Below are 18,113 nucleotides of genomic sequence, written 5' to 3'. Positions count from 1 at the left end.
TCCTGCCCCTCCTAACTGCAAACATTGCACTCATGCTCCTCCTGCCTCCAGATTCCTCTCTCCTGCCCCTCCTGACTTCAAACATTGCACTCCTGCTCCTCTTGCCTCCAGATTCCTCTCTCCTGCCCCTCCTGACTGCAAACATTGCACTCATGCTCCTCCTGCCTCCAGATTCCTCTCTCCTGCCCCTCCTGACTTCAAACATTGCACTCCTGCTCCTCTTGCCTCCAGATTCCTCTCTCCTGCCCCTCCTGACTTCAAACATTGCACTCCTGCTCCTCTTACCTGCAGATTCCTCTGTCCTGCCCCTCCTGACTTCAAACATTGCACTCCTGCTCCTCCTGCCTCCAGATTCCTCTCTCCTGCCCCTCCTGACTTCAAACATTGCACTCCTGCTCCTATTGCCTCCAGATTCCTCTCTCCTGCCCCCCCTGACTACAAACATTGCACTCCTGCTCCTCCTGCCTCCAGATTCCTCTCTCCTGCCCCTCCTGACTTCAAACATTGCACTCCTGCTCCTCTTGCCTCCAGATTCCTCTCTCCTGCCCCTCCTGACTTCAAACATTGCACTCCTGCTCCTCTTACCTGCAGATTCCTCTGTCCTGCCCCTCCTGACTTCAAACATTGCACTCCTGCTCCTCCTGCCTCCAGATTCCTCTCTCCTGCCCCTCCTGACTTCATACATTGCACTCCTGCTCCTATTGCCTCCAGATTCCTCTCTCCTGCCCCCCCCTGACTACAAACATTGCACTCCTGCTCCTCCTGCCTCCAGATTCCTCTCTCCTGCCCCTCCTGACTTCAAACACTGCTCCCCTGCTCTTTCTGCCAGAAAACTGCTCTGTCCTGTTGCTTCTGCTCCTGTTTCCTACAAATGCCTACGTACTTACTACAATTCTCTCTGTTCATTGTCATCGTCCACTGCAAATACCCGCACTGGCATCTGTGTGGCCAGGATTGATATAGTCTGGGACTCCTTCCCATAGAGTGATTGAATAGAGAGGGCCTGCATCCCAAAAGATCTATATTAAGTGCCTTGAAGCAGGGAGTGTTGCCCCTATTGAATCCTGGTCCCCCATCTTGAATGCATTAGGAAAGTGACTGCCCACCCACATGTGATGACGCAGACAGCGGAGCGGAGCTGTTTCGCCGGTGGTACGCACGGCACAGTAAGTATTCGCAGGGGCTATTCTTAATGGAAACAGCGTCCTGGATGTTGATCCCGTCTTCCCACTGACATTGTCTTTCACTTCCTCCATTCAATGGACCAGCACTGATCTCTGAAAGTCTGTTGGGGTTTTTTAAAGGGACAGTGTTGTTATTATATGATATGATATGATATGATACGTTATATACCCCAAGATTTCTAAGTGCAGACCTGGGGGTCGAACCTGTGTTGCTCCGTGTCGTCTTGCTTCCAAGGCGAGCATGTTGCCCCTGAGCTATCCTCCCGAGACGGGAGGCATGTGGGTGGCCTCTACCAGATGGCTGGGAATAATGAGGGTAACCATGGGATCTGCCCATTCTGGTTCCGGGCCAATCATCGACTGGCTTGGGGAGGCACCCAGCCCTTTAGTCTCCCAGTAGATCTCCCCAGAAAAAGAGAGGGGACCGTGTTGCAGAAGTCAAGAAGCCAGGAAAAGGAAACAAGAACCAGACCTTCATGTTGAATTCCTGAGGGTGTTTCTCGGAATGGGGGAACTGCAGAGAGCATCCAGTTAGGTCAGGCTGTTCTCGAGTTTGCTGGATGAGTTGCTCTTTGCGCCCTCATTATAAGTCCCCTGGATATTTGATTCAGTTATTATCTGAGCAATGCTAACAAATTTCCAAGACCTAAACAGATATTCTGTGAACTCCACTGCTGTTAGTTCCAACTTCCAGCTCCCATTTTGTTTTTGCACAGTGCTTAAAGTAACCAGGCCTTCAGGAGCGTGTCTGCTTATTTACTTGCCATTTTCTGAAGCTGAATTACATGTTTTTCTTTCTTCTTGATTACACGGTCGGAGACAATAACGTTACAAACCACGTCACTTGAGTGTTTTAAGCCATTTTGATTCCAGAAGTGGTCAGTCCCACACCCCAAGAGCTTGTGTAGAGAAGCAGCTGTATACGTCATTAGACCCCAACCCCTTACCTCCGTCATATTGGAAGAACAAGAAGACACTATGGCTGACTCGGGGTATTATGTCAATACCGCATCGAAGATATGAAAGACGTTATGTACTCAGGCAACCATAGCGAACGTATCCGGAAGCAGAAAAAGGAAGTCTGCAGATGTCAATGGAGCCAGAACTGTAAGTGGAATCTGACAGGTGCAAAGTGACATCACGAAGAGAAGATATAATGAAGCACTGAAACGATATAAGAATGCTCAAAGGGTGAAGATGTAGCTGAAGAAGCAAATTAATCATATATACAAAGAAGATAAGTCAGAAGAAATGCAGTAAACGTATATCGGCAGAAACGCAAGGTCGATGACACACATAGGAGCTTTCTGCAGTAGAAACTAGAACACAGGTAAAGTGGCCATGCTGAAAAGATGGATGTCGGCTCTACAATAGTAATCGAAAAGCTTGAAGGAGAGACACCAAGCATACAGGGCTGAGAGGTGCTGGAACACACATTCGTACATAAACAAAGGATATTTGTTTGGCCAAGGATCAAAGATGCCGCAGCAAGAGGCAACTGCAAGGTACAAAAGGAGTCAAGGACAATAAGCTATCTACACAATACATATTACTCTTGGATTAAGCAAAGGAGTGAACATTTGCGAGTGCCAAGAATTGGAAAGTTAAAGATGCAGAAAACATATGCAAGATGGAGCAACCAAGTCACCAGAGGCCAAGGAGAGTAATAGCACCCAATATAACTGAATCAAATAGCACTAAATAGAAGGACAGAATGAACAAAAATCTTGTTCTCCTCGCACGTGGTACAAGACCAGAAGACAAGGCCTATTCATAAAGCTCCAGACAGAGATAGCGATGTGCCTTCACTCCCTCTAAAGTTCCGGAGAAGAGAACACCCAGCATGGTCAACTACCAAGGAGTAGCCTTGGCTTAGGGCCTAGCTGATGAGAGATGGTAGACTAATTGGCCAAAGTGGGCAGTGGTCTGACGCTGTTCTCCACACCTGGGTTTCATTGTGCTTACATGCTGCTAATGAGCTGAATGTCCAAGGTTGAGAGAGAGTGCTAACCAACCATGAGGGCCTCTGCAATGGTGAGTACACATTGTGGCAAAGGCCAGTCTGCTGCTGTTATTCCACTATTATCTATATTATACATAGTTAGAGGTCCTTCAAGGTGTGCTTACCAGATAAGGGGCAGCCAATGATGTTACTAACACCTAAAAAAGATATAGCTATATTTTCTCCCTTAAGCAATCGCACCACCCGATAGGTTTATAATTTGCTACGCAGGATGACGTCATAGCTGACGTACATCGAGGTATAAAGCCAGCCATTATGTAACCGAAGTGTAGCTGAGAGTGTGTGAGCTACAATATGTTTGTTCGCCGGCTTCCCTACTTTATTGTATTGATAATGGAGTAGTATTTTGCCATATTCTTTGAGTCTGTCCAGTTATTTGAGACTGAAATCAGTTATTGTGGTAATCCCGTTCGGCACTTGGAACGCTCCAGGTGCTACTACACACTTGGCATTGTAAAGTGACATCACTTCCTCTGACGCCAGAGAGGTCAAGCTTCTAATGGGCCCTAAGGGTCTCTACTTGAACTGCAGCCCTCCACCCACTTTAAAGCCGTACTGTTAGGGCAAACCCGTGTAAGTCTGTAAGTGTTGCCTCCAGATGACTCCCCTTAGGGCAAGTGTTGCGGCATCTGTAGCCCTTCCCCCTGATCCCTCAAGAGATGGGCACCCCCCTCATGGGCCAGTCGGGCATTTCACTGTGCAGAAGGGAAATCTGGAGGAGACATTACATATGAATCGCTAGTCTCTCTGGACCCTCAAAGATGAGAGCTCTCTAGCCTGGACAAAGGGGATGTCACTCTTTAGAAGAGGTTATATTTTCAAACAAAATGACTGCTGCTTATTTAGACAGTAACATGGGGTTGTAGCAATGTGTGAGAGGGGGAGAAGGAAGGGAGAGAAGGAGGGAAGGAGGAAGGGAGGGAGAGAAGGAGGGAAGGGAGCAGGAAAGGGAGGAGGAAAGGGAGCAAGAAAGGAAGGAAGGAAGAAAGAAAGGGAGGAGGAAGGAAGGAAGGAAGGAAGGAAGGAAGGAAGGAAGGAAGGAAGGAAGGAAGGAAGGAAGGAAGGAAGGAAGGAAGGAAGGAAGGAAGGAAGGAAGGAAGGAAGGAAGGAAGGAAGGAAGGAAGGAAGGAAGGAAGGAAGGAAGGAAGGAAGGAAGGAAGGAAGGATATAGAGAAACGCAACTCACATTTATAAGACTTCTTTCAAATCAATGAAATATTAGGAAACATACCCATCCTGTGGCTTCAAACATCTTCAAGTCGAGCGGGTCTCCCTGCAGGCGGTCCTCCAGGAAGATCAGGGAGTGGCAAGTGGCCATCGAGCCAAAGAGAGGTCCCCATGGCAGAGAGTTCCCAGGAGTGAACTTAAACATCCTCTGGAAGCTGAAATAGCGCAAAGCAGATATGACTTAATGCTGCCAAATGTGCATCACAGCGTCTCTCTGGGAATTCTCTCTTTATTTCTTTAGGAAATGAGCACCACACTTTCTGGACAGGGGCAGACTGACCGATCGGACATTTGGACTTGGGATGGCCTGGGGCCGGTTTTACAAGCCACCTTGGGGTTGGTTTGAAATAGTTGCTCTCTGCCACACACTGGATGGGGTGCAGCAGGCATTCATCAAAGAAAGTTAACACTTACTAAGTGTTAACCTTGCTTTGATAAAAACACAACATAGCTGAGGTCATGCTGAGCAGAGTGTGTCCCCAGCTATCTGCAACACATTGTATCAAATGGTCCTGTGGGTTGGCAGGGAGTGAACTGAGAGCTCGCCTCCTGCTGTGGGCGGTTCCTGTCCTGTGTTGTGTGCATGTTTGCTTTCGGGGAGGGCGGCACCCCTGCCTTCATCAGAGCTGGAGACTGAGAAGAAGTGAGCACGGCACCCACTGCACAGTGCAGGTGAGCGGTGCGTGTGAGAATATAAAAGCAGACGCTTGGATGAACGCGCGGGCGCAGGGACTCCTCTGATGCACCAACTAGATATGAACCCCCCTGTGCACAGCAGCCAGTCTTAGATGGGAAAGAGCGGGCTACCCGTGCCTCACTTCAAAGTCAGGGAAGTAGGACCGGACCATTGGGTAGCTGGTGGGAACAGCATGAAGTGGGCGGGGCAGTGAATCCATATTTCCCTGGCGCTCTTCTCCCATGCCAGAATGGCAATCATTTGTCTACAATCATGTGATTTTCTTTCTGTACCAGCAGCAGGCACATGCCACCGTGCAGCGCCCCTGTGTGTGCAGTGAACTCCTCCCACTGCCGCAGTGCCCCCATTGCTCTAATCTTCTGTGTGTGGGGTGGGGGGGTGGGCATCTGGGAGGGGTTGCTGTTCTTGCGTTCACAGAGATTGTCCCTAGAGAAGCGCACATACTTTGCAACCTCCATTCAGAAGAAAAACACCAATAAAATAACACTGAAAACCTGTGCATTATTCGTCACCGGCGTGTCCTTCGTCCCTTTCAACAGCAACAGAAGGATGAAAGGCTGCGTCACCACACTAAGATTTTAACCAGTGGCCTTCATGTTGCAAACAGGCTGCTGAAGCGGATGGTGCAGCTATTGCGCTAACATAGTACCGTAGTAAGGAGGCAAGGAGTAAAGCTAGGGGCAGGGAGGCAGGGCAGCTGACTTATGAATTTCCTGGGGGGTGGGGGGGGGCAAATACAGGAAGTAACATCACTGGCAGTTATAGGACTGAAAATGTGCATGTAGTCGCCAACTTGGTGCAACGGCGCACGGGGGGGGGTGGAGGCGCGCGCAGCGCAGAACATTGGAAACATTGGCTAGCATGTACTGCATATACTAAAGTCAAGTAAGAAGGAGATTTAAGCCTTTGAGTTGCATTCCAGTAGGCCATCACTGACCCTACTCCACCCCTCTATAATCATCCAGGTTGTAGAAGCCCTCAAAAGGCAGAGCAACACAACTAGGATGGGAGAACGAAATGCCGTCCCATCCTGTGAGTGTGTCAAACGTCAGAGCAAAGACTGTGCGTGTGCCTCCTACCTTAGAACACAATCTCACTAATTTGGTGCAAATCTTTCAAGTGGGAGCATGGGAATCCCATGTGTGCGTGTGGGCTGCAGACCCGGGATCACATGCTCACTTCTTCAGTGTGAAACTCTGGACAAGGCTCTTTGGGCAAGCATTCAGGATGGGTCTCACACCTTTAAACAGTGTGATATATTGAGTGGGCACCTCACTCCTTGGAACATAGTATACCCGTTGCTGGTAATCTCACAACTGAACGTACAGTTTCACTCTTGGTCCTCGCAGTGACCCCATGTATATTAATGGAGACAGTCTCCCATCTGGGAAGACAATTATATTTCTGTTAAAACACTCTGAATTCTCACTCCAGTTTTCTCGATCTATAGATCCATACCATCTTTATTCAATGTGTGTGCAGGGGTGATAACTTGTGTCTGAGAGAGCTCATTCTTTCATTCAGGAGAGATAAAGGGGTAACAAGCCCCTGTATGTGGGATCAGGCTCATTTTTCCCCATGGTCCCTCCAGTTATAATAATGTTAGGACTAGCCACTAAGATGACAGTAGGTGTTCCTCTAGAGGAAGAAGGCTACAGGTCCAGGGACTGTATAATGTCACTTTCCTCCGAATTGACTTGCACAGTTCATGCTATTGTGTTTGGAATTACCTAGGGCGTCCATCTTGTAGTGTGTTGTCAGCATTTGGTGCAGAGGCCAGCAGGATCGCGGTATGGGCAGCTGAGCCGGGATATAGTCGACATCCACGCGGCAGCCACACATGGAAGCAGGGTAGCTTAGTACCAGTGATCTTCCCGGCTCTATCAACGGACCAAACGGTGTGATCTTGAACACATCCGTGGCTCTCTCCTTGTGGCTCAGACTCAGTTCTCGTTTGGGAACCTTTCACAGGCTTAAGAACAGAAGAGATGCGGACACTAAGAGCTATCTGCTCCGAAAATGAAATGTAGCTTGAAAGCCTCTTTCAAAGGGTTGGATTCGTGACCCAACGAAGAGGAAAAACCAGTCACATTTCCAGGGTATATATAATTAACTTTTGTTTTAAAAAAAAAAAAAAACAACAACGTCCTTTGGAAGTCACTGGTGGAGACATTTATTTTGTTTTGGGACGTTTGGAATTCTTGGAATGATGGATGAGGCAGCTCAGGCCACGAGGCCTGGGTACACGATTACCAAAAAGGCAAAATGCCCGAGTGAAAACGTAGTCTCTAAAAGCCTCCCCAGCTCGGATTAAGGAACTGCACAGAATTCCAGCACGTGTGTGTGTGTTTTTATGGCCCATAAATTCCCAAACAATTAGGCACCTGTCACGCTACTGCTCTGAGCGTGCCTGCGGCATGCCAACTACTCCTCAGCTTGTATGGGAGCCATTGTTTCCTCAGGGAATTTAGACTAACTATGGGTGCAGTGATGTTTTTAAAAAACAGACCTTGTGTATATGTGTCGGCAGTACAAAGGCACTTCCAGCAGTGCAAAGGCACTTCCAAAGTCACTTCCAGCAGCGCAAAGGCACTTCCAAAGTCACTTCCAGCAGTGCAAAGTCACTTCCAGCAGTGCAAAGGCACAGCCGGCAGTGCAAAGTCAGTGCAAAGTCACTTCCAAAGTCACTTCCAGCAGTGCAAAGGCACTTCCAAAGTCACTTTCAGCAGTGCAAAGGCACGTCCAGTATTGCAAAGTCAGTGCAAGGTCACTCCCAAAGTCACTTCCAGCAGTGCAAAGGCACTTCCAGCAGTGCAAAGTCAGTGCAAAGTCACTTCCAAAGTCACTTCCAGCAGTGCAAAGGCACCTCCAGCAGTGCAAAGTCAGTGCAAAGGCACTTCCAAAGTCACTTCCAGCAGTGCAAAGGCACTTCCAGCAGTGCAAAGTCACTTCCAAAGTCACTTCCAGCAGTGCAAAGGCACTTCCAGCAGTGCAATGTCAGTGCAAAGTCACTTCCAAAGGCACTTCCAGCAGTGCAAAGGCACTTCCAAAGCCACTTCCAGCAGTGCAAAGGCACGTCCAGCAGTGCAAATTCAGTGCAAAGTCACTTCCAAAGTCACTTCCAGCAGTGCAAAGGCACTTCCAGCAGTGCACTTCCAGAAGTGCAAAGGCACTTCCAAAGTCACTTCCAGCAGTGGAAAGGCACTTCCAGCAGTGCAAAGGCACGTCCAGCAGTGCAAAGTCAGTGCAAAGGCACTTCCAAAGTCACTTCCAGCAGTGCAAAGGCACTTCCAGCAGTGCTAAGGCACTTCCAAAGTCACTTACAGCAGTGCAAAGGCACGTACAGCAGTGCAAAGTCAGTGCAAAGTCACTTCCAAAGTCACTTCCAGCAGTGCAAAGGCACTTCCAGCAGTGCACTTCCAGCAGTGCAAAGGCACGTCCAGCAGTGCAAAGTCAGTGCAAAGTCACTTCCAAAGTCACTTCCAGCAGTGCAAAGGCACTTCCAGCAGTGCAAAGGCACTTCCAAAGTCACTTCCAGCAGTGCAAAGGCACTTCCAGCAGTGCAAAGTCAGTGCAAAGTCACTTCCAAAGTCACTTCCAGCAGTGCAAAGGCACTTCCAAAGTCACTTCCAGCAGTTCAAAGGCACTTCCAGCAGTGCAAGGTCAGTGCAAAGGCACTTCCAAAGTCACTTCCAGCAGTGCAAAGGCACTTCCAGCAGTGCAAAGTCAGTGCAAAATCACTTCCAAAGTCACTTACAGCAGTGCAAACAGGTACCCTGGTCAATCCTTTCCGGAAACAGATTTGGTCCCCCCATCAACAGATTTGTAAGGTCTCAATTCCTCTTAATCTAACCAATATTTTACTCGGCAGCTTTGCCTTTAATGAGGGTAAAATTAAGCAGCTTTTATCATCTTTGTCCGGTTAATTCTTCTGGGCATTCCGTTAATTAAATCTACTTGGAAAGACTTTACCAAAATCTCTATGAAAGGATGGTGATATGATATGATATGGCATTTATAACGCACCCATACACAAGTGTTTCAAGGCACGATGAGGCAAGGGAGGGGGAACAAAGGGAGGGCAGACAAAGATCTTACTAGGCTAGGTGTCATTCAGATCACGCAAGTGCAAGGGAAGAGGAAGGGGAGAATGTGGAGAGGACGGTGCAGTACATGGGATAATAAAAAAAACAAAAAACAAAAAATAAATAATAAGTAAAGGTACGGCCAGCAGGTGATAAGCACAAGGGTAAGTGCAGGCATCAGGAGTCAAGTGATGGTAGTGGGACTGTAGGGATACAGAAAACAGTCCCCAAGTGCGGGGGTTGCCAGGGAGGCAGTGCAGGAGTGCAGCTGGTGGGGGAGGGGACCTGGCCCCGACAACAGAGTGTGACCAGGTTACCAGTGGATTAATATATGCGATGTACATAGATTGGAAAAGTGTATTGCCAATTCACCCTCTCTCTCTTTCAAACATGACAGAAAATGGCACCTCTTTGTTAATTGCTTAAATGATATGAATGTCTAACTGACTTTGCTATTACACTGATGGAATCACCGCCTGTAATGTCAACCTATGTACTCTCTTCACTTCTTTCTTCACTATCAGCCTGATTTGGTTATGCCAGTCCTTTTTATTTTATGTTTCTCTTTTCTCATTCTTTCTTGCCCCAGATTTGATCAATTTAAGTAGTACACTTTTGTATTGTTGTCTTTTCATTACCTCAACAGTATTATTAATTAATATATCACAGAATGTGTAGTAATACTGCAATTGTTTTGTCATATAATTGACAGCATATATCTGTTTAGATTGTTGATTTGTATTGTGATATTGAATAAAACAAAACTTTTAAACTCAATTCAATGAATCGGGCCCCAAAATATGAAATGTGATGACAGAGTATTAATGGCTTCTATCAATGGCATGAGAGCGCCATTTATGCCAGACATAAGGATTGCAAGATGACATACCTGCAATTCTGTTCTGACCAGTACATGTGAAATGGCATGAAAAACTGCATGACAAGTAAATGCTGCAACATGCAAAAATAATGCACAAAAAAGTATGCCCCCTATCAACAGTTCCTAGTTATACCCAGAAAATTAAAGAAATGGTAGTGACCTACAAAAGAGACCAGATTGTTGTCTCATGTCACGTGAGCCAAGGAGGAAAATAGACACAGGCAAGGAGTTCCAGAATAACAATAGCACATGCCCACACTCCCTTATATTCCCAGAGACAAGGATACTTTGCAAGGCCAAGTTCAAAGACAATCTTCAAGGCAGAAGGCATGGGTGATGAGAACGTTGGACTAATTGGGTGGGGAGGTAAAGTCAAGTTCACCTCCTGGCTCCTGGGGCTGAACTTACGTGCTGCTAAGTGAACCAAATGTTCCAGACATGGCATGAGCTTGCTGACCAATTGTAGAGGGAGGGCCATATAATGAAGGGCCTCATAGTTTGAGAGCCAATGATATAATGTGTACTTAATAATGAGGAGGATGACTTGCAGTAGAGGTGGGCACAAGATGTCCATCTGGCAGTAGATACCCAATCACAACCCAAAATCTTATACAAAGTATACTTAGATGTTCCCCTTGAGTGTATCACAACCACTCGTAGGTTTCACTTATTTGCCATGAAGTATGATGAATGTTTACTACATACGTGTAATTTATTTTTTGTATGATGCACCGAGAGCTTGTGCAACATCCATTGATGTCCGTTGTAACTCCCTGTTTTAGACAAATGATATTAAAACAGAAAACATTTGCCATCGTCCTGAGTTGGCTTCGTTATTTGGTGTAAGAGTTACTCTGCTTCCCATCCACTGCATGACACGCTACCCAAAAGGGTCTTATGTTCAGACCCGTCCCCTCTCTATGCAACAGGTGCAGTGCCCCCTGAGGAGCACATTGCCCCCCTGGCATCAAAATCTGGCTCTGCCATGGCTCTTTCTGTCTGGATCTTCCTTCTCTCCTCCAGGTCATGCACCCCTCCCCGCAGCCACGCATTACTTGCTAGCATTACTTTCCTCCCTGGTGCTTCCTGACCCCCCCACCCTTCCTCCTGTCCTCCAGGTCACGCTTCCTGCAGCCATGTATTATTTGCTAGCAATGCTTTCCTCCCTGTGCTTCCTGACCCCTCCTCGCCCCCCTATGCTGAAATCATGAATTCTGTAAGGGACTCGCCGTGGGTGATGGGGCAAATGTTTGAAGCGTTCTTGCTCAGGGCACGCATGTTCCATTTATCACTGGGCCGTGAGTGGAGGGCAGCAGAGGGCCCCGAACCTCCTAGGTTCACTTGAATGTCACGATGGACCCTGGCGTGAAGAGTGTGGTATGTAACTGGTCCACGAAGGGGCGGTGGCCTCCAGGTGGGAAGAGCGTCATGAACACAACTCTCCACCTGTCCTCTCCTGCCCCATCAATCAAACCCTTCAGAGGACCCTTGCTGCTCCAGTGTAATGTGAAGAAGGCAGCAAATGTCACCTGAGACCCGACATCTGCACATCTGGAAACACCTGTAGAGAGCAACATACCTGTCTCCGCCCGATGGAACGATCCCCAACAAATCCAGTCCGTCTTCCGTCAAAGTGCCGGTCTAAAATGAGAGGGAGAGTTCAGGTTACTTCGGCACCACTTCACAGAAGGCCATTTTCAAAGACCTATTGTCTCTCTTTGAGCTTGAGGACGCACTGGATGAAAGATCAACTTAATTACAGAATGGGACTAAAAGAAGGGCCTGCACACATGGTAACAACTTCTGCAGAACTTGCTGAAAGGGCCTTCAACATCATCAGGTTGATAAGGAGTGGAGAGCCCATCCTGAGGTGTCAGGCACATGTTGGGGAGCTCAGAGTGAGTAGGAAAATGTGTCAGCTTAGGTAGGAAACCCACACTGTCAATATGTGTATTTATAGAGAATAAGGGAAGTCACATCCAACAGAGGGAATAAGACCAGAAAATGGCAGATGGAGGAAGGAATTAAGTCAAGAGTGGGTTCTGGATGTATCAGGTACCAAGAACGTGTGGATGGCCTCTGCTTACACATGTCTGTGCTTGAGGCTGTCAATGGACTTTAGCAGAAGAAGTAAGAGCGTTGGTTCTGATCCCGGCAGGACAGTGAGTAGCAGCTACAGGATAGGAGCCGTGCTATACACAACTCTATCCTCTTGATGGTACAGGATGGAATCCTTCATGCAAAGGAGCAGTACTTTCTAGAGGCTGGAGAGCGGAAGAGGACTCATCTGGAAAATGCAATGCTTGGATATGGGAGTTTTAACCCGCAAAGTTCTATAGGAGGGCGGCTGCCGATCGGAAGGGACTGGCAAGAACCGTAGGTGGTTCCATCGCACAGGACAAGACCGCGTCCTTCAGAAGTCGGTCGCTAGACAGTGCATCCTAGTCAGGCATCCATCGGGCCCGGCCGGGGAAACGGTGTCAAGGTTAGCTCATGCTTTTGGTTGTAGAGTTAAATTACACCAAGGTGTGGGCTCCTTACTCTGCAAATCTTAGCGAGTCGAGCTGTTGTGCTTTTATTGCCAGTGGGACACAGGTGCACCTTCTGTTTGCATTTCAGGGTTCTGTTTGCTGAGGCTCTGGGGTGCAGCATTCCATAGAGGTGGAACCAGAAGAGGGAAGGCCCTGCTTCCTCCACGGGGGGCTCTCCCGCTACTAAGTGCTGCGCTAGGTGTTGGTTGTTGGTTTTTGCTTGACATGAGGTTTAAAGTTTTCTCATTTGTTTCAACCATTGGACGGTCCCAGCCCATTAAGTGCCGTTTGAACAATGCAGAGTGATTTGATGTGACACCGGCAGCCGATGCAATTCCCGCAGAGGTGTGGTGAAAAGTTAATTGCTTGGCTGCTCTAATCTGCACGCAGTGCAATTTCTTTAGAGCGGAAGCGGCAAGACCCTGGTGCAGAGCATTTGAATGACACAGCCTGGAGAATAGCGCTGGAAGTACAGCTGATGTCCGAGGAGTAGGAAGGCGCTTTGGTGGCAGCGAAAGGTGTTAAAGCCACAGCATGTCACTGATGCCGTAGGGACATTTAGTGGAAGTGTCTGATGGAGCGTCTCTTCCATGGCTCTCTCTTCCCGCATTCGTGAAACCCCTTGATATCTCCTGCAGAGTTCTCATAGGCACCCTGACCGCTCTGCATCCGCTGAATAAGGGGGTGATTCTAAAGATTAAAGGGCCACGAGTGGACCCTGTGGTACTCCACATTTTGGACGAGGGCGTGATGCAAAGAATGGGGTACAGAAATAGCTGCAGATCTGTTATTCAGGAAAGAAGCCGTAGGTCTCTTCCAGAAATACCAATAGCCTTCAGTCTGTCTAGAGTAGTAGGGTGGTCAACCGGGTCAAACACTGCAGGTAAGTCCAACGGCACCAACGCGCTAGTGTGGCCTTCCTCCGCCTGATTCCTGGAACCAAGACTATAAACTATAGAGTGGACTCAGTCCCGGGTGCCCCTAAAACAAGTCTGTCTCATGACCTGGAGAGGGGGGTGTTTCTTCTCTAAAAACCCAGCATCTGGCAAACAAGTTCCTTCTGCATTAGTGAAGCAAGACATGGCAATTAGGAACTGGGTCTACATTGACTACAATCCTGCATATCTGCTCCAGGATTTGCATATCTGCTCCAGGATTTTCATATCTGCTCCAGGATTTGCATATCTGCTCCAAGATTTGCATATCTGCTCCAGGAGTTTCATATCTGCTCCAGGATTTGCATATCTGCTGCAGGGTTTTTCAATAAAGGAATTATCAGCGTCCTTTTAAGGTTTGTGCTGCAGGCCCAGGCCCTTGTGAACACTGAATAGGATGATAGAGGATTAGGGCCAAACCTTGAAGCAGTGCCACTCCTTTGAAAAAAGTGAGGCGCGTGCACAAATAGCCTAGAATCTGAATGTGTGCGTGTTTTTATCAGTCTCCAAAAATGTTCATCAGAAAGAGGGCTGCTTTCCGCAGAGGTCTTGTTGCTGCCTATCGGGCCCCAAGGGGCCACAGTGCTGGTACAAGGTTTAGTCCCATCATAAATGCTTGGATTTTATGATCCATAATGTTTGAGCGAAGATACGATGAGTGGAGGAAGTCATTCATGTCATTCCTGAATGATCTCAAGCAGTTCTATTTATCAATGCCTCGCGTGGACCAGTTGCTTGTTCCACTAACGGGATTGCTCACCTCTGAGATGCTTCTTATTAATAAGATCAGGAGAAAGAGAAAAACCATTGGATCATTTTCTGAGTTGTTTGTTCTCCATATTCTGCCAGTGTTCCCTTTCCCTTCCTTACATCCAGAAGGTTCTAGCAGTAGCACTTGGCATCCTGTTCTTTTGAAGTGGGTTTAATATAATGGCAGGGTATGATATGATAGGTTATTTATTACACGCTTAATACCCAGAGGTTGCTAAGCACGACCCGGGGATCAAACCTGTGTTGCTTCGTGTTGTCTTGCTTCCAAGGCGAGCACGTTGCCGCTGAGCTATCCTCTGAGTACCAGGATATCAATGCAGAAGTGAGCCACAAAACATGTGTTGAGCATGTGTCTACATTTTCTGACAGCTAGAATGTGTTTCTAAACAAGCACTCTTTGGAAACAGCGATGCATTGTCCTAAGATGCGTGTGTGAGTCAAAGAGTCCTCCTACTTGGCCCAGGAAGATGGAAGGGGATACCCACGAGATCCAGCCGTCCATTGTGCCCTTGGTTATGTGTGTCGTTCACTACACGATGCTTCCACCCTCACAATGGCACGTTGTCAATCAAAGCTTCAGATCCACGCAATGCCGATTGATCTCCCAGGTGTTCAAGTCGCCCACCTGTAGAAATGAGGGAGGCGGCGACTAATGTTGCACTTACATCACAGAAAGATGACCGGGTGCTCCTGGGGGCAGCCACAGAGGACCCGAGAATGTGCTAGTATTGCTGACATCCGTCCTTGAAGAACCGTAGGTGTACAGTTCTGCCGTCTTGATGAGCCTCTCTTCTTCGCGTCTCACCCCTAGGGTCTATCTACAATTCTGCATTGGTTTCCAGTTGCTATTCTGCTGTTTGGGTCGCAGCTCTTGATTCACTTGCTTCCTATAGTAACTGAATGGCTTCACGGCCTTGCACCTCCAATCTTTCTTCTCGGGTCTCCTCCTATCCCCCTACTCGGTCCCTTCGCTCTGCATCTACGTTCCGCCGCGTTGTTCTGAATCTACTCCTCACGCGTCCCTCCTGCTGGCACTCTCTACCTCTTGCCATTCGCTCCTCTCCAACCTACATAGCTTAGCCCACGCTCTGCCTCTTCTCCGTGACTCCCAGCACCTGATCTCCATGTTGGGCTCCGTTCCTGCATTATTCTTCTGTACCATGTATTTTCCTGCATGTTAAAGACCTTTGGCGAAACCGCAGTATAAGTGTCAATTAATACAAACACAAAGTCAGTCTGAAAAAGAGAAGCAGGGATAATGTAAAGCATTTCATTGGAATATCTGTCCAGTGCTGTCCCTACCCAGAGGGTCTTGGAGCACAGCACAAAGTTCAACATTGAGAAGGTGAAAAAGAAGTTACAGCCTTTTCAGGGCAGGAAGGAAAGATCAGGATAGAAAGAGGAGGGCAGGGGAGGAGGATTGCTAGATTAGGGGGTGGCAAGAGGTATGTTTTGATGCTTTTCTCTAAAGCTTTGATGGATGCTGTGGTGGGTGCAGAGGTGGAGTGGTAGGGCATTCCAGGGTCGGGGTGCCCACTTGGTGTGGAGAATTACGGCATTCCAGGATCAGAGTGCCCACTTGGTGTGGAGAGTTAGGGCACTCCAGGGTCGGGGTGCCCACTTGCTGTGCAGTGGTAGGGCATTCCAGGGTCCGGGTGCCCACTTGCTGTGGAGAGTTAGGGCATTCCAGGGTCGAGGTGTCCACTTGCTGTGCAGTGGTAGGGCATTCCGGGGTCCGGGTGCCCACTTGGTGTGCAGTAGCAGGGGTGCCCACTTGGTGTGGAGAGTTAGGGCATTCCAGGGTCGGGGTGCCCCCGTGGTGCACAGTGTTAGGGCATTCCAGGGTCAGAGTGCCCACTTGGTGTGGAGAGTTAGGGCACTCCAGGGTCGGGGTGCCCACTTGCTGTGCAGTGGCAGGGCATTCCAGGGTCGGGGTGCCCACTTGCTGTGGAGAGTTAGGGCATTCCAGGGTCGAGGTGTCCACTTGCTGTGCAGTGGTAGGGCATTCCGGGGTCCGGGTGCCCACTTGGTGTGCAGTAGCAGGGGGTGCCCCCGTGGTGCACAGTGTTAGGGCATTCCAGGGTCGGGGTGCCCCCGTGGTGCACAGTGTTAGGGCATTCCAGGGTCGGGGTGCCCCATGGTGCACAGTGTTGGGGCATTCCAGGGTCGGGGTGCCCCCGTGGTGCACAGTGTTAGGGCATTCCAGGGTCGGGGTGCCCCCGTGGTGCACAGTGGCAGGGTATTCCAGGGACGGGGTGCCCACTTGATTAATGCTTATTCCTGTGTGCAGGTTAGTTTGCAGAGTGAAATGGGTGTGAGATTGTGTTTCACTTGTCTGGGGTTTTTGTGGGAGGTGGGTTTCAGTTTGTTGTGCAGGTAGGGCAGGGGCTGTGCATATGAAGCAGAGTCCTCTTGAAATCATGCCTCTGGTGCATGGGGAGCCAGTGGAGCTTGGAGAGAGCTCAGGTGATGTATGAGTTTTTGGGTAGGGGGTTACAGGGAGCCAGTGGAGCTGGGAGAGAGCTCAGGTGATGTGTGAGTGTTTGGGTAGGCGGTTACGGGGAGCCAGTGGAGCCGGGAGAGACCTCAGGTGATGTGTGAGTGTGTGGGTAGGGGGTTACGGGGAGCCAGTGGAGCCGGGAGAGAGCTCAGTTGATGTGTGAGTTTTTGGGTAGGGGGTTACGGGGAGCCAGTGGAGCCGGGAGAGAGCTCAGGTGATATGTGAGTGTTTGGGTAGGCGGTTACAGGGAGCCAGTGGAGCCGAGAGAGAGCTCAGGTGATGTGTGAGTGTTTGGGTAGGGGGCTACGGGGAGCCAGTGGAGCCGGGAGAGACCTCAGGTGATGTGTGAGTGTGTGGGTAGGGGGTTACGGGGAGCCAGTGGAGCCGGGAGAGAGCTCAGTTGATGTGTGAGTGTTTGGGTAGGGGGTTACGGGGAGCCAGTGGAGCCGGGAGAGAGCTCAGGTGATATGTGAGTGTTTGGGTAGGGGGTTACAGGGAGCCAGTAGAGCTGGGAGAGAGCTCAGGTGATGTGTGAGTGTTTGGGTAGGGGGTTACGGGGAGCCAGTGGAGCTGGGAGAGAGCTCAGGTGATGTGTGAGTGTTTGGGTAGGGGGTTACGGGGAGCCAGTGGAGCTCGGAGAGAGCTCAGGTGATGTGTGAGTGTTTGGGTAGGGGGTTACGGGGAGCCAGTGGAGCTGGGAGAGAGCTCAGGTGATGTGTCAGTGTTTGGTTAGGCATTTTGGGGGAGCCAGTGGAGCTGGGAGAGAGCTCAGGTGATGTGTGAGTGTTTGGGTAGGGGGTTACAGGGAGCCAGTGGAGCTGGGAGAGAACTCAGGTGATGTGTGAGTGTTTGGGTAGGGGGTTACGGGGAGCCAGTGGAGCTGGGAGAGAGCTCAGGTGATGTGTGAGTGTTTGGGTAGGCGGTTACAGGGAGCCAGTGGAGCCGAGAGAGAGCTCAGGTGATGTGTGAGTGTTTGGGTAGGGGGCTACGGGGAGCCAGTGGAGCCGGGAGAGACCTCAGGTGATGTGTGAGTGTGTGGGTAGGGGGTTACGGGGAGCCAGTGGAGCCGGGAGAGAGCTCAGTTGATGTGTGAGTGTTTGGGTAGGGGGTTACGGGGAGCCAGTGGAGCCGGGAGAGAGCTCAGGTGATATGTGAGTGTTTGGGTAGGGGGTTACAGGGAGCCAGTAGAGCTGGGAGAGAGCTCAGGTGATGTGTGAGTGTTTGGGTAGGGGGTTACGGGGAGCCAGTGGAGCTGGGAGAGAGCTCAGGTGATGTGTGAG

General features: G+C 49.4%; 1 protein-coding gene across 1 annotated transcript in view; it reads right to left on the bottom strand.

Annotated features, from left to right (window-relative positions):
• Positions 1-18,113, bottom strand: part of LOC138492787 (probable cation-transporting ATPase 13A4) — a 302,290-nt gene that overhangs the window by 184,109 nt on the left and 100,068 nt on the right. The window contains exons 14-15 of the mRNA XM_069620146.1: positions 11,676-11,737; positions 4,439-4,589 (exon numbers count right to left, since the gene is read on the bottom strand). Coding sequence (XP_069476247.1) covers positions 4,439-4,589; positions 11,676-11,737 — 213 coding nt within the window. The remainder of the gene's footprint in view (positions 1-4,438; positions 4,590-11,675; positions 11,738-18,113) is intronic.

The sequence above is a fragment of the Ambystoma mexicanum genome, chromosome 10 (genome assembly GCF_040938575.1).
Source record: "Ambystoma mexicanum isolate Mex_15411 chromosome 10, UKY_AmexF1_1, whole genome shotgun sequence".
In the NCBI taxonomy this organism is placed as follows: Eukaryota; Metazoa; Chordata; class Amphibia; order Caudata; family Ambystomatidae; genus Ambystoma; species Ambystoma mexicanum.
This window is presented reverse-complemented; position numbering and strand designations above follow the sequence as displayed.